We start from the raw sequence: 17,554 nt of genomic DNA, 5'->3' as shown, positions 1-17,554 counted from the left end.
AGATGAACACCCTAGCACAGTGCTTGGCACGTGCTATTCAGGAAGTCCTAGGCAGTGGTTCTCAGCTTGAGTGTGCATCAGAATAACCTGAAAAGCATGCTGAAATCAGAAGGCTGGGCCCCCTTTCCCAGAGCTTCTGCTTTGGTAGGTCTGAGGGAGGGAGAGACCACAAATTTATTAAGTTCCCAGGTGATGCTGACGCTGCTGGTCTGGCAAACCACACTTTGAGAACCACAGCTCCAGGTAATAAAACAAAGTGCCCTTACAATATGCTACACAGATTGCTCTGTCAGGATATCTGCTCCCTGGAGATTGAATTAAACTAGAACCTGATTCTGCACATTCCCCCAAAAGCCTAGGCTTCATAGCATAAGAAAGTTCACTCTAAGACATTGAGGGAACTGGTTTTCCACTTAAGGTGAAAGGAAATAAGAATTATTAGGACTACATTTAAAATATCTGACTTTCTGGGGCACCTGGGTGGATCAGTCAATTAAGCATCTGACTCTTGGGGGATCCCTGGGTGGCTCAGCGGTTTAGCGCCTGCCTTTGGCCCAGGGCACAATCCTGGAGTCCCAGGATCGAGTCCCACATTGGGCCTGCCTCTCCCTCCTCCTGTGTCTCTGCCTTTCTCTCTCACTCTCTATCATGAATAAATAAATAAATAATTTAAAAAAAAAAAAAAAGTAAGCATCTGACTCTTGGCCTCAGCTCAGGTCTTGATCTCAGGATCATGAGTTCAAGCTCCACAGTGGGCTCCACACTGGGTGTGGAACCTACTTCAAATAACAATAACAATAATAAAATTAAATATCTGACTTCAGCATGGGACAAAACGTTTGAGAATATGGGCACAGACCAAACAAACTACAAGGGACACACAGTGAGTCCACTGCATGTTGCCTGGTACCTGCCTGGGAAGCAGGGCAGAGCCTTCAGTGTCACAGAGCACTGACTTTGCTCTGGGTGCCCTCTGTTGACAAAAACAGACAAAGCCACTTGCCATCTCCCTTTTCTCCTCCCACCCCAAGAGAGCCAAGAGTCCTTCGAGTGTGACTCAGACTTGACAAGGTTATGAAATTTTCCTAAGCCCCTACACAGTCAGGATAGCCTTTTCTTCTTCCAATTTCCTTAGTCCCCCTCACTCTGTGTATCTGCAGCTTCTCTCCAAACAGGTCAGCTATCTCAGGATAGCAGAACACCAAGTGAGCAGCGTTTACGATAATGTACGTGGGACTTAAATCACAGCTGCCTTTCACTTCAGAAATGGCCACAGCATTAGCACAGTGGGAATAAACTGCTTTTGTAAATAGTCCCCAAAACAATCTGAAACCCAAACAATGTGAAACAATTAAAAAAAAAAAAAAAAACCAAAACTACTAACTAGTGAAATATTTAGTTTCTCTAGATGAAAACTGTTCAACAGAACCATTCCAGACAACTAAAAGTAGAATAACAGCATGTCAGAGTTGGCCTGAGATCTCGAACATTATCGTCTCAAACTTCCTTATTTCTGAGGAAGCTGAAGAGCCCAAAGAAGTAAAGTGACAAAGTTAAAGTCAGTGAAAAAAACAAGTTTCCTCTCCCTCCCATGACTCATGGTCTCTCCACTATACTACACAGTCTTTAATTAGAAACTTTTTCATGTAGGCATGACCAAGACAAGGATAGCTGCATTTTAACCATTTTGTAGAGGGTATAAAGAGACTCATGGACTGTAACAATTCCTGTAAAGGAAATGGAGAAAAAAAAAATCTTACCTCTTCCTACCGTGAAATTAAGTCTTTTTTAATGTTACTACCTAATAGTAATCATTTTTTAATTAAATAATCCTTCATAGGGTTAAAAACTGCATTGACCAAAAAACAAAAACAAAAACAAAAACAAAACTGCATTGACTATCAATAGGCAATGTCTAAATAAGGAGTCAGCAATCTATGGTCCACGGACCAAATCCAGCATGTCACTTGTTTTTGTACAACCTGCATATGGACCATGAGCTAAAATGGTTTTCACATTTTTTAAATGATTGGGGAAAAAAATCAAAAGTGTATTTCACGACAGGTGGAAATTACCTAAAATTCAGTGCCCACAGATAAAGTTTTATTAGAAGAGAGCCACATCCATTTATTTACATGCTATCTATGGCTGCTCACAACTACTACAGCAGAGCTGAGTGGCTGCCACAGGGGCTACTGGACCCAAAGAGCCCGAAGTATTTGCTCCCTGATCATTTGCATAAAATGTCTGTCCATTCTTGTTCTCAAAGATTGATAAATGTGACGTGTGGATGTTCGGTCAAGTGCAAAGCACCCTACTGTAGGTTCCTGGGGACCCGGCCTTAGCAGCAAGCTCCCCACACTCTTTAGCAGGAGCCCCGCACAGCTGAATGTGGCCGCTCTCTATCTCCTGGCGAGTGGATCTGTCCTCCAGAGAAGCCAGAGGGGCACTGCGCTAGGCTCCGGCATGTGTGTAGGTTATTACTTACCAACGATCTTACAAAAGCATACCCATTTTACAAATGAGGACCCAAGCCTGAGAGGGGTGGAAACATCAGGCACAAACTAAAACTCTGAACCCACACCTGCCTGACACGCAGGGCCTTTGGTTATTCCCCGGGGGTGCACAAACCTATGTCCAAATCAGTGAGGCCTCAAGGTCAAAAGAAGTCCAGAGGGTGGGGCTCCAGATCCTCTAAATCTACTAGGACCACCTCATTTACATTTTTCTGATATTGTGTCCATGTACTTCATTAAAAAAAAAATTATGGCTATAAAGTTCAGTCTAAAGGTCAGTGTACTTCTTCAAAACAAAAGTTGTGCTCCTTTCTCTGCGCTACTTATTACCACCTTTGGCAAATCTCTCATAAAACCCGACATCTTAATTAGATGCCAAAGATTAATAAAACCCTACCTGCCCCTCCACCCACCACTGCATGTAGACCTCACTGGAGCCCACCAAGATCAAATGAAAATGGACAGGAAAATGATCTATAAACTCTACGGGACTATAGAAATATAATACAGGATTATCACCCCCTCAGCACAGGGCTGGGGAAGGGAGCCAGAAAGGAAATAACATTGGCCACTGACTAAAGAAAAATCAAACATGCAAGTAAGATGTAAAAAACCAAACATTTAATTAAAAGTTAATAAAGAAAAGACATGTGCTCAGTGGAAATAACATAAATATTCAATCTAACACATTTACATTTAAAACCCAACTTGAGGGGCGCCTGGGGGACACAGTCAGTTGAGAGTTTCAATTTCAGATCAGGGTCATGAGATCAAGCCCAGCATTGGGCTCTGTGCCCTGCATAGAGCCTGCTTAAGTTTCTCCCTCTTCCTCTGTCCCCCGCCTCTAAAAAAATAAAAATAAAACCCAACTTCTCTAATTATTGGCTACATAGTTTTGGGCAATGACTTAAATCTCTTTGAGCCTTGGTTTCCTCACCTGCATAGGGGAGGAATAAAATAATACTTGCTAAATGCTTCATATAGGACTTGACACATAATCAGTGCTCAATACATATTAGCTCTCTTTTCCTGGGAAAATTAAGATACACCTGCTAGAATTAATGCACGGGCTCCCTACACCAATAATGAAATAACAGAATTAAGGAGCTAGAAGCATCTTTAGATTAGATGATTCTATGATTCACAAGACACCACAAAGCTTTGAGAGCACAGGCTGAAGGTGCTCTAAGGAACAATGAAAGATCCTGATAACAGGAGATACACAGGCAGTCTCTTGTTGAAAAGTTCTACTAATTCAATAAGGATGTTTACTGAGTGGTTTAAGAGCCTTCTATGGCTCCACAAAACGGCAGATTTACATTTAATATCCACTTGACCAAACCCATTAAATTTGTAAGAGGCACTCTCTTGCTGAAGATCAGATATCTGCCTTCTTATGTATTAATTTTTTATATAGCTCTGGCAAGGCAAAAAGCAAAAAAACCTAGTGAAAGCCTGCAAAGTTTTGTGTTTTTTTTAATCTTCCACAGAAAAAAAAAATCCCAACAGAGTAGCCTCTGTATTTCAAGAAGGCCAAAGGTAAGTTTACTTTTTAATTTATCCCTTTACCAAATTATTACTGAGCACTTACTCTGGGCAAAAGTATTCAAGAATATCAAGAAGTATGATAGGGTTCTTGTTCTCACAGAACAGTATGGGTCACCATAAAATAATACGTGGTGATAAAATGCTGCGACAAAGTGGAAATCCTGTGCCTCGGAATTCAGTGGACATTCAGAGACTGATCCCAAATAAGTGTATCAGACAATACTTCATGGAGGAGGGGAGGTGGGTGGGGGGTGGGGGTGAATGGGTGACGGGCACTGAGGGGGGCACTTGACAGGATGAGCACTGGGTGTTATTCTGTATGTTGGTAAATTGAACACCAATAAAAAGTAAATTTATTATAAAAAAAAGACTTCATGGAAGAGACAGCATTTGAAGTTAAATTTAAATGATGAACAGTATTTAAACATGTAAAATACCATAAATATAGAAATTAGAAATTAGAATTAGAACCTGTATCTGATTTCAAAGCTACCCTACCCCATCCCATAGTGTGTACCTTACATGAAAAAGAAGGAAAAAGACTGGGGCCAAATCATGGAAGGCCTAGAGTATCCACTGAAGAGTTTTCAGATTAAAAAAAGCTAAGCAGAATAATGATACCCCAGTGACATCAGAGCGGTGCCTTTGTTTAAATGTATGATTACATTAAACTTACTGAAATTATTTTCTAGTGGCACCAAATTTTCTAACACAGAGACCTTAAATCATCTGTTGTATTCCCCCTGCTTTTCTAAATCAACCCTAAATCAGCTTAATATAATGGCATATGCTAATGTTATCACGAAAATATAAATATTTAATCTATAGCTGAAACACGTAACTATGCTGGCCACAAACTGTGAGGCCTTTTGCTTTATCTTATACTTAACTAGTTGGTGTCATTCTAAATCATCTGCCAGTGGCTGTTGAAGAACAAAGGTTTGAAGAGACATATCATGTTTCTTAAAAGTAACTTACAAAATGAAAGCCAAGTTTGGTTGTGACTATCTGCTGCTTAAGTCTACTATTTGGCCAGAGATGAATTACCTGATTTTGAAAACTGCTAATAAAGAAAATCCTTTAATTTTCCTTTATAAATAGTCCCAGTGATTAATAATCTTTACAGTCAGATCATTCTTTGAGGGCCATATTAAACTACTCATTACAAGACAAATCAAATGCCTCTATATAAAGTATATATAATGCCAATCTATTGGAAAGCCAACCAGTGAAGTTATGATCCATCAATTAACAAAATAATAAGGATTTGGGTCAAGAGACCAATACAAACAGTTCTGACAGCCTAAAATCACAAGCCAAACTGAGTAAAAACTGGCAAAGCAGGGGGAAGAAATCAAACCATGGAATAAAAGGATGTGACAAAGAAACCAAAGAGGGATGAGAAGAAAGCCAAAGCCAGCCATGTTTTCTAGGCTTCTGGCTGGAGTCACTCATCTATCCACAAATCTAGAGCAGTCCTGCTAAATCCAGAGGTAGGAAGTTAAGTGATAAAAACTCCCATTGTTTCCATGAGGAAGCATGATACTGCCAAGAATCACAAAATCAAACCCATTACAGCCAAAAGACTCCTTAACAGAAAAATAAGAAACATGGATCCAGAAATAAGAAGAGACTTTCTAGACTACAAGAAAAACAGATGGCAGAGGCAGTGTTATAGCACATCAGCTAATAAGTCACTCCTGACCTAGGAAATTTTTTAAAATGTAATGCTTACAAAAGTAAGTACTGCCCCCCTCCCTTTCACTGATGAAAACACTGGGCCTTAAAGAAGTTAAATTTTGCTCATGATCTTCACAAAATTTCCCAAACTCACTTCATCTGACACTTAGGGAAATGCTCATGCACATGACATGTTAAATGAGTTCAATGAATAGAGGCAGTAAGAAAAGGTCCCATATAGCAGGTTAAGTTATAGCCAAGGATCTTGAAGGATACTTAAGAGTTCTGCTGGGAACAGGAGAAAGAATTCAAGCAAAAGGCACTGGGAAGAAATAAATATCCAGAACAGAGATCTGAAGGACTCTGAGGAACCATGTAGAGTAGAAGAAATATGTGGAAGGGATTAACAATACGCATGATAGTGATAAAGAACCTTGAATGTCCAGTATAGTCTGGCCAGATTCTGTTCAAGTCACAACAGTCTCCAAACCGACTCCCTCTTTCTATTGATGCTGCCAAGATCCAAAATGAGGTAGGTAAATAAACGTATATAGGTTTCATTCCCCACACACAAGCATATTATTCTTGGGAATATGGTGAAGCTATGTTCCCGAGCTAGAAATTTCAAATCTACAGACAGAATTCATTTCACATGGTAAATCAAAAGAAACATGACTTATGTCAGAGACTGTGGAAACTAAACTAAGACCTCTTTTCCTTTTTTTTTTTTTTAAAGATTTTATTTATTTATTCATGAGAGAAAGAGAGAGGCAAAGACACAGGCAGAGAGAGAAGCAGGCTCCATGCAGGGACTCGATCCCAGATCTCCAGGATCATGCCCTGGGCTGAAGGCAGCGCCAAACCGCTGAGCCACCCGGGCTGCCCATGGCCTCTTTTCCATAAAATTAATGCGAAAAATGCTTTAATGACCCTATCACACACCAGGAAATTGATGTTACCTCTAATCCCACAACTTTTCACAGAAGACAACATTCCTATTTTATGGATGAAGAAACTGAGGCTCAGAAAAAGAAATACTTGCCCAAAGTCACACAGCCTGCAATGGCAGTACTGATATTTAAACCCAAACCCAGGGCGTGGTTTGTCCATGTGTGTGCACGTGCGTATCCCCAAAGGAATTTCCATGAAACAGCTTTACTCAGAAGCTACAGCGTCTTAGTTAAAGGAGGAAATAAAGCCATTGAACATGGCTGAACCTCTACCATATCACATCTCTTAGGACATGCAGAAATCAGCATAACTGCTCTTCACTACATGAAGAGCTTTCTTGCCCAAATATGCCTGCCACTAAGGATCTGGAGGCTATGTCAGCCAAACACAAAGCCACTGTAAACCTACCAATCTTCCTTGGAGCTATCACCAGGACTGAACAAAGACAGTTAAATGCCTGTTTCCACTGTCTCTGTCCTATAATAGTTACATAATTTATCCAAATTTAGCAAATAAGGATGAAAATATAGTTTTATTTTAATGAGGGGAGGGGAAAGATTTGTCTTGCAAAATCTCATAACTGAGAAAAAAATATTTGCTAATTATAAATCTGACAAAGAACTTGTATCCAGGAAATATAAGAACTCTTACAATTCAATAAAAGGACAAATGAACCAAATAAAAAGTGGGCCAGGCAAAAGACTTACACAGATATCTCAACAAAGAAGACATATGAATGGCTAATAAGCAAATGAAAAGATAACTTTACATCTTTCAGTATTAGGAAACAGAAATTAAAACCCCAATGAGCTACCAATACATACTCTATATAATCAAAAAAGGTGGATAAAATCAAGCCACTTTGGAAAATAGTGTGATCATTTCTTAAAGTCAAGCATGAGCTTACTATATAAAACCCAGCAACTCCACTCCTAGAAATCTACCCAAGAGAAAATAAAATATATGTCTATATGAACATATGCAAATGTTCATAAGAGCATTACTCATAATCACCAATCTGAAAACAACCCGATTATCTGTCAACTAGTAAATGGATTAATGAAATGGAGTACATCCATATGAAAGAATACTATTCAGCAACAAAGAGTAATGACATAGTGATACATACAACATAGATGAACCTCAAAAACACTATGCTAAATGACAGAACGCACACACAAAAGCCTGCATACATATCATATGATCCCATTTACATGAAATGTCCAGAATAGATAGAGTCAGGAAGCAGATCAGCAGTTGCCTGGGAGTGGGGTGAGAATGGGAACTGCAAAAAAAATTCAAGAAAATTTTGGGGGTGGCACAGGGTGTTATGGAAATGTTCAAAACCCAAACTGTGGTGATGGTAGCATGTCTATAAATTTTATAGGATCACTGAATAAGTATACTTACACTGAATGACTTTTATGGTATAGAAATTATATCTCAATAGTGTTTAAGTGATTACTAAATATATTTATTTATTTTCTATATATATGTATAAATATATTTAATAACTCCAGGGGAAATGAAAAAGTATATGAGAAAGTGAATATAATCATATTTTATGATTCAGCTACATCTAGTCATAATAATATAATTATTAAATGATCATAAATCAGTAATAAACACTGGGTTTTTTTTAAATGGCTTTATTAGAAGGAAGGAGACAGTGTCTAGAAAACTGTTAATATCTCATTTCCAACAGTAGGAAGCCAAAACATGGTGTCTAAAATTGTAAATCAAGAAATAGCAGAATAAGCATGTTATTTAGGCACATGGCAGACAGCAGCAGATGAAATGAAACGGTCTTTTGCAGAAGGAAAAAGCTTATGAACTATTTGTAGAAGGAAATGGTCTAAAATGCAAGAGTAAGTCTGAAGCTAATTACATGGTTTGAGCAAAATGCTAGAATACCAGATGCCACAGCATTTACCAACCCTTCATCCACTAGAGGGTGTAAAGCAACATCACAGAGGACCTACCCACTGATGGGTGACCTGATGTCAGATATTGGGGAGAAGCAACCATTTTATAATATACCTTGCATGAAAGCTGAGAGTAGGGTTCTGTACAACCTAGCAAAAAGAAAAAAAGCAATTTTGTATGTAATTTAAAAGCAAAGCAGAAGTATTTTTAGTTAAAAGGGGGCCAAGTAAGAAAATTATTATAGACTATGAGAAACAGGACAGGTATGAAACACTTTACTTCTAGTCTTTTTAATCCAGTTTCCAGCTTGGGGAGTGTGGTAAAATTTCTCATTCAGCAACTAGGTCCTGGTTGGAACTGATATTAAACACAGCAAATAATAAAGTTGTTGCCTAGACAGTTCTAAGGCTGCTGTTTTTGCCCCCCCCCCATAAAATTCAATTCTTCATAGTAGCCAGAATGTCATTTTTTTAAATGTAAAATAAATCATGTCACTTCCCTTTCTAAAACCTTTCAAAGTCTTTGACATTAAACAAAATAATTTTCATTTATTCCTTTAACAAATATTTATTGATCTCCTCCTACATGTCAGGCTCTGCACTAAGCAAACCACAGCTTGCAGAGCATATTTTAGTGGGAGAGATACACAATAAAGTATGTGCACTAGATAATTACAGTTGATGATGAGAGATATGAAGAAAGTGCAACTCAATGGTCAGGTTACATATTTGGGTATCTTTAGACTGGTATAGTTAGGAAACGCTTCTCGGAGGAGTCCATTTTGTACCTGTGACCTGAATGAGAATAAGGTGAGCATCCGGGTGAAGAGCAGTCCATATCTGAAGGCAGAAGGAACAGTGACTCCACAGTGAAGCCAGGGTCAAGCCTGTTCAAGAATGCCCAAGTGACAAGCACCAACTCTAAGTAAGAGAGCTGCAGGAGACAGAACTACAGAGGGAGGTAGTAGGCTCGTGTACAAATCCTCCCTATATCCAGACAGTGGGATATGATTCAACCAATGAAAGGAATGCAGTATCAACATTTGCTACAACATGGATGAACCTTGAAAAGTTATGCTCAGTGAAAGAAATCAGTCTCAAAAGACCAGATATTATGTGATCCCACTTACAGGAAATGCCCAGAATTGGCAAATCCACAGAGGCAGAAAGTAGATGAATGGATGCAGAGGGATGTGGAGTAGGGAAGCAGCTGCTAGAGTCTATGGAGTTCTTGAAGGTTGCATGCTTAAGGACAACAATTATTAGAATTTTGACAGACCCAAACTATTAGTGGGTCCAGAAAATCAATTTTGCTCAATCAACTTGTTGAATGGAAAATATACAGTTATTACAACACAGTAAGGGTATGTACTGTACTCTCTGGAAGACTAATTCTAAGTTATATTCGTGTGTGTGTGTGTGTGTGTGTGTGTGTGTGTCCTGGGTCATGATGTAAAAGGTATTGCTTACTAGGGTTTGTTATCTTTTTTTAAGCTTAAAAGCACTGAGCTAGAACTTGAAGACTCTTACCAGGTCCTCCATTCTAACTCTCCCCAAGGGAGGAAAAGTAGCTATTATTTCTTTGGCATCAAACCAAATGAGTATGACAGAAAATGCATTGTCATTTTGACAATGACAAAATGCTATTGTCCATGGCCCCCAATCAAAATAACTAAAAGCCCTGAAAGTTCATTTATAAAAACTCTGACTAAAATAAAGCCCATTCCAGGAATAAAAGGAAGAACTAGTTAGAAAAAAATTTTTTTCAATACTTAACAAAGAAAATACTCTTGAAAAATAAATCCCTTAGGTCATTTTTATTTTTTATTTATTTTTTTTTTTTTAAGTAAGCTCCATGCCCAGCATGGAGCCCAAAGCAGAGCTTGAACTTACAACCCTGAGATTAAGACCTGTGATGAGATCAAGAGTTGGACACTTAACCAACTGAGCCACTCAGGCACCCCCTCTTAGGTCATTTTTAATCTATCCTCTAAATTAAAAAGTATGGCTGCCACTCCCAATTAAAATCTCTAACAGTCAAAGCCACATCTGCCAACTTGCACATCACCTTTGACATTCTTTGTTTCCATGTTTCATCTGAACAATTCGATACAGTGGCTTTTCAACAGAACTTTAGGAAAGGAAGAAAATTTTAAGGAGACACTGACCAACATTTTAAAAATAAGATAAAGATCCTAACACCATGATGTTAATTTTTTTATATTTAAAATACAAAAAGATAAACTGTGAACCGTAAGCTATTTTAACAAACAAGAGAGAAAAAAATTTTGACAGACATAAGTTACTCAAGGGACCTCCAGATCATATGAAGCCTTTTTGTGCTGCTACATCCCCAAGGATTCCATAATATCTTGTCACACTAGCAAGAGAACATCCCCATTCAAGGAAGAGAGAACAATGACAAAAGACCACAAAATAGAAATTACAAGACAGGCTGAAAATCCAGGGTTCAAGCCTATTTCTGCCACCTCCCCTCTATGTGACATTGGGACAGTCATTTAAAAATCTCTGCATTGGTTTTCTTTTTATTTCTTTTTTAAGATTTATTTATTTATTTCAGAGAGAGAGAGATAGAGGATATACAAGCAGGGGGAGGGGCAGAGAGAGAGAGGGAGAGAATCCTCAAGCAGACTCTCCACTGAGTGGGGGAGCCCAATGTAGGGCTCAATCCCAGGACCCTGAGATCACGATTTCAGCCAAAACCAAGAGTCAGACTCTCAACCCACTAAGCCACTCAGGCGCCCCTCTCCACTGGTTTCTTTGTTTTGAAGAACAAAATTCTAATAATTGTTGTCCTTAATAAAGCCCCACCTACCTAGCAGAGCTATTGTGAAGATCAAATTTCAGCAAACACAAAAGCACACTCTAAAGTACTTTACAAATATTAGTTTTTTAAGCATACTATTATTCTCAGTTCCGTACCTGACTCAGTACCCGAACCCAACCAAGAGTCTGTAGTATCTCTCATCTCAAATGTAAATGGCCATGTTTCATTCCCGCGCAGATTAAATGTTAGACAATGAACTATGCCATAATCCAACATCAGTTAAGGGGACATTCACTACAGTTCTGTAATTATGGCTAAAATGACCATATATCCCACCCATCTCGGTTTGCCTGGGGCTGTTTCAATAGGAGCATTGCTTTGCACTCTCAAAAGTGCCCCAACTAGAATGATGAATTCTATGGCCGCCCTGATAGAGCAGACATAAAGTTATGGCACCGAGAGGTGGCAAGGGGCTGGGCCTTGGAACTCCCACTGTACTCTCCAGAAGCCCCCTGAAAGCCATCCAAATAAACAAACAATGTTAGCAAAAACAGTAAGCTTGCTATGCAGAACTAAGCCCCCTTCTAATCAGGCTGCTAATCTTAAGCACCCCCCATCTAAAAACACTAAAGCTAATGCACACAAATATTCTCTCATTTAAAAATATTACAAACCCACAAAATATTCCAGCCTTAATCAACACTCAAATAAGCACTTGTGCTATACATAAACAACAGAGAAACAATCAGCTGGGAATCTAAATCACTATATTGCATGGTCAATCCAACCTCCTGCATGGCCTTAGGTGAGACAATCAGTTTTCCAGCTGGTTTTCACTTCTGTAAGTCTGGACAATGTTCGTTTCCTCCACTTCCACAGAGCCCATTAGCAAGCAGGGGAAGTGCTCGAAGAGTTTTATGAATGCAAAGGATTGTCATCTCATAAAGCTTGCTAACTGACTAAGAAAGAAGGCTAGGGTTACTGCACATAAAAAAGCAAAACCTCGGGGATCCCTGGGTGGCGCAGCAGTTTTGCGCCTGCCTTTGGCCCAGGGCGCGATCCTGGAGTCCCGGGATCGAGTCCCACGTCGGGCTCCCGGCATGGAGCCTGCTTCTCCCTCTCCCTGTGTCTCTGCCTCTCTCTCTCTCTACGTCTATCGTAAATAAATAAAAATAAATCTTTAAAATAAAATAAAATAAAAATAAAAAAAATAAAAATAAAAAGCAAAACCTCTACAAGGTGGCAAGTATTTTATTTCCTCTTCTTTGCTGCACAGGTTTCGAATTCAAATGTGGCGGGAACTTACAGAACAGGATGAAAAAGGTCACTAAACAGTGAGATGCTGGTTTGCTTGGTGCTAAGGAATTCAGGGGGGATAATCCCTAACCAGGGACCATGGTTGAGCTTCATGAGGCCTATGAAGCCCCCAAATGATAAATGAAGTAGGGGAGTGAGTAGGCATACACATACATGACCACACTTTTCATTGTGTGAGGGAACAATCCCCAGGACAGAGGAAAGGGCCCTCAACAAAGGAAAGACAAATCTCAGTTCTTATGCAGCTACTAACTGATATGGTTACCTTGGGTAAGTCACTTTATCTGTGTGCGCCTCAGTTTCCTCCTCTGTCCAAAGGAAGTGTTTGCTTTTTCTACTTCAAAAGATAACTGTGAGGAGGAGGTGGGAAAGCACTGATAACAGTGCTTTAGGAGGATTAGGATTGTAACTTTGTCTCTTTTAAAATCACCCAGAGATGCTGATAAAAATCCTGTCTGGGGAAGGTTCCTATCTGTTTAGAAAGGAACAGCAAAAGAATAAGGAGGACAAAATCACAATAAAAATTCACCTTTACCTTATCCCCCTGCTCCTGGATTTGCTGAACCAAACTGTCTGGGGAGATGTAAAGATCACAAGTTCAATTTCTGCCCACCTCAGGCTGCTCGGTGACCAGTGTTGCACACTGATAAATGCCTCCCAAACCTCAGCGCACAAAGTGAGAGTTCACAAGGTTAGGCGCATTAATTAGCAGTACTCATTTGGATTCTGTATTCATCAAATACAACAAGCAGCTATTCAATATTTGCCTGTTTGCACTGCTCTAAGATCTCTGATTTAAAGATCCAGTCAGAGAACAAAATAAAGCCCAAGAAAATAAACTAATATAAGCCTGTCACCATCAGAATGTGCCTCAAAGTAAATTAGCAGCTTTAAACGATGGCAAGAGGGTCTGCATAGACCTACAGCAGAGAGAGTATAAGTAATGAAGGTGCAGGTTACAGAAGTGGGTCCCTACCACAAGAGAAAGGAAAGATAAAGCAGTTCCAAGCAACGAGAGGACTTTTGTGCTTTAACAAATTCCTCTTAATTCCTTTTGCTTAGTTTCTTATTGATCTTCAATCCCTCCAGGAAGAACTCAGCATTATACAGTACCTTCCAGTTCCTTTTAAACTCAGTACGTCTGTTCCCATACTTTAATTAGTTTTACCTTCCTATATCTAAAATAAGCCTATATCCCAAATAAGCAACATTTTATAAATAAGTAAACATATGCATTGGTATGCAAAACTAGATAGAGACTGACCATGATCTTTTATGTTTTAAGGATCCTTTAGGTTTTATCTTTATGTTAAAGAACAGGATGAAACAGAAAATGTCACTCTTTTTAAAGTAGCCCATAAGACTGCAGTTCTCCACTCTGGCTATAAAACAGCATCACCTATAGAGATTTCTAAATATGTGAATGATTAAACCCAATCTTAGACTTATTCAATCAGAACCTCTAGAGGCTGAATCTCCAGGCAATAGTACTTTTCCTGATATATGGCCACGATATAGAATTACTATCAAAGGGCATAAATTTTACAGCTTCAAAAGCTCTAGAGCAGACCCAAACCAGAAAGAAAAAAAAAATATCCTCTATATTATTCTCTTTAGATTTGAAGTAAATGACCATATCTTTTAACAAAAGCTTCCATAAGAACAAACTTCAATTCCGACAGTGATGATCCCCCTGGGAGATGAACACCAAGATCAACAACACTCTCCCTCGTCCTTTATCTCCATACCCCACCTGGGGCCGATGTGATGCCAAACCAGCACCAAAAGTACAAGAATTGAGCATATATTCAAATAGATAACCACTAATTATGGGACTATCCTAGTTGTTAAGATCAGCTGCAGGGGTTCTGATGAGATTCAAGTAATTTCTGGAAAGAACTATGTCAACCCCTCTATTTAGCACTCCAATGATACATGCCCTTTGGACGAGCCTAATAATGGGGGCTTTTTTGGACAATTCTATGGGGAAGTTGGATAGGTATTCAAAGATATTGCTATGAGCTATCCTTTCAAATCTCCTGAAAAATATCAATACTCCCAAACAGCAAGGAGGCAAATTTCAGAGGGTAGGTATCTTAAGCCACATCATTCCTCTGAGGCAGCTTTACCTCTTCTTCTAACCTAACTCAGCTTCAGCCTCATCTGCTCAAGGTTTCTAATAGCAAAAGGAAAGGGAAGGCATTTTATACACTCACCTAAAGCATCCAGATGATGTCTCATAGGAAGCAGTACTGCTCTACCCACAGTAGGGCCTGGGCTTTTTTCCAATCATCCTCCCTATCTAACAAAGAAAGGCAACAGAAACTTCCCTCTCTCAACCAAGCCTTCACTGATTAAAACCATAAGGCTGAATTCCCCCAGGAAGAATGGAATTTTCTTGTTGCAGATTATTGCAAGGACTCAAAAAAATCTGTGCAGGCAGGGGCTAAGTGGCAGAGAATTAAGAGACAAGCCCAGCACTTAGAATTATGAGACATCAAGAAAACCAGGTTAAAAAATTATTATACAGCCTGGAGAAGAAAAAACAAAAGCAATTATGGTTGTGCTTGAGTGATTTTTTTTCCCCCTGTAATATCCACAATTTCAATAATGTGATTACAATTCTTTTAGGATTAAAAAAATATTTTTATTTGTATCTCTAAATGTAAATTCATTGATGAAACTAATCATATCACTCTCCAAAATTATTTCAGGAAACACTCTCCACCACTGCATCCTTAGAATGAACACACACACATACACACACACCATCTGAGTTATAAACAGGAATACCAACCTGGCTGTCCCGTGCTGGGAATCCATGATAACCTGGGGTCAGAGGCTCGTTCTAGGAAAAAGAAAAGAAAATTAAACTATAAGACAAAAGAAAACATTAAGAATCACCAAAATCATCCCAACTGATCAAATACAAATTCCTACAACAGTTCCTAAGGTGTTCCATTGCTTTCTTCCACTCTAACTACATACCTCTCCAAGTTCAGCCTCTACAATGGCAAAAACTAAACCAAACAGATAGTATTTGCTTCAAAACACAACTCATAAACACTATTTTCCTCCCAGTAGAGCTAAATTTGTTTCCTTCCCAATATATCTCAAACATGGAGCCACTGTGATTTGGGGCAAATCAACTCCTAACTTCACACTGTGGGATGTTAGCCTCTCTGGCCCTTAACCACTAAAAGGTAGTAGGAATCACGAACATTAGGACAACCAAAAACATTCACACGCTCCCAGAAGTCTCCTGGCTGAACGGTACTAAGAACTAAACATGCTCCCCCTACTGAGAACCACCCCATGGCCTGAAGTTTTAGGCACTCCCTATCATTATGTGTTCCTTCAGTTCTTTGAACCCTACATGAAATCCCGTCTCTGCACAGGACTTCCTCTACCACCCTATATCACCCAATGGACCCAAGTGACTCCTAACATGTATATATTTATTTAAATGTATTTAAGCTACTTGTACAATGTCCTTTTCATATTATTTACAACTCAATAAATCTTATTTTTGTAAAAGTATATCATATTATCTCATCGTCACATTAGCCACTAAATCAAGATCCTTGAGGATAAGAATGATAGTCAATACAAGCTGTGCAAACCCTAATTTAGTATAAGGTCATATGACATGAGCATTGGGTCATTCATGACTTGACCCATTCAATCATTCAGTCAACATAAAATTGAATATCTTTTTTTTTTTTTTTAAGGGGAGAAGGGAAGAAGGGCAGAGAAAGAGACAGCATCTTAAGCAGGCTCCACATTCAGCACAGAGCCCAACTCGGGGCTCAATTTTACGACCCTGAGATCACGATCTGAGCCAAAATCAAGAGTTGGATGCTTAACTGACTGACTCACTCAGGCTCCCTGAACACCTAATATTTTAAAAGTACTGTTAGATAACTAATAGTTATGAGTAAGAAAGGTGAATAACACAGGGCCCTTGCCTTCAAGCGAACTTTTAAGTGGGAGGAGATACATGTGCACACACAAGTGCTTTTGTAATTTTTTCAATGTGCTCAACACAATTACCTGGAAAATACTCATCCTCTTCTTCCATCCATTTATGTTTTCACTCCCACTGGCAGAATAACAAGGTTAAGAATTTGCATTGATGGGATTTTCATATATGGCAAGACAGCGCTTTCCAACTAATGGTACATCTGCTTTGACAAGATATCCTTATCTTTGATAATCAAAAATCCACACTGCATACATGAAAACCAGGGACAACATAAGCTCAATTCAGAGACCCCATGTCTGTTCATCACAGTCACCCAGCAATCTAGCACAGTGTCTAACACACAGTGGGCACAAAACAATGGATAAATAAATAAATGGAGTTCAATAAGCTGAAGTTATTTTGGCAGTCATCATTGATTCGATCACAGGCAATCCAAGTTCTCTCTTTTTGATTCCTAAATCTCTCTTTTGGATATTTATAAGTTAAGTCTCCTCAGAGAAAGCACACCAAAGATAATAGACTAAAAAAATTAGAGGAGCCAAACAATCCTGAGAAAGAAAAGCAAGGATTCATTTTTTCTGATTTCAAAGTTTCCTGCAAAGCTACAGTAATCAAGATAGTATGATACTAGCCTAAGGATAGACATATAGGCTAATGTGCTACAACTAAGAGTCCAAAAATAAACCCTTACAATTATGATAAATTGATTTTGGAAAGGGGGCCAAGAAAAATCAATGGGGGAAAAAACAGTCTTCTCAACAAATGGTGCTGGGACACCTGGATATCCAAATGTAAAAGAATGATGTTGGAATGCGGTCTTACACTGTATAGAAAATTAATTCAA

At 38.9% G+C, this 17,554-nt stretch overlaps 1 protein-coding gene across 31 annotated transcripts in view; it reads right to left on the bottom strand.

The window, feature by feature from the left end:
• Nucleotides 1-17,554, bottom strand: part of RBFOX2 (RNA binding fox-1 homolog 2) — a 276,323-nt gene that overhangs the window by 172,904 nt on the left and 85,865 nt on the right. For 29 of the 31 annotated variants that reach the window (XR_011997802.1, XR_011997801.1, XR_011997798.1 and 26 more), the window contains exon 2: nt 15,523-15,573. The exons of the other annotated variants lie outside the window; for them this stretch is intronic. Coding sequence is in view for 20 of the 29 variants with exons in the window: in XM_072741453.1 (XP_072597554.1) it covers nt 15,523-15,573 (51 nt within the window). In the remaining 9 variants the exon portion in view is untranslated. The remainder of the gene's footprint in view (nt 1-15,522; nt 15,574-17,554) is intronic. 31 annotated transcript variants of the gene reach the window in all.

This window comes from Vulpes vulpes, chromosome 16 (genome assembly GCF_048418805.1).
Source record: "Vulpes vulpes isolate BD-2025 chromosome 16, VulVul3, whole genome shotgun sequence".
Lineage (NCBI taxonomy): Eukaryota > Metazoa > Chordata > Mammalia > Carnivora > Canidae > Vulpes > Vulpes vulpes.
This window is presented reverse-complemented; position numbering and strand designations above follow the sequence as displayed.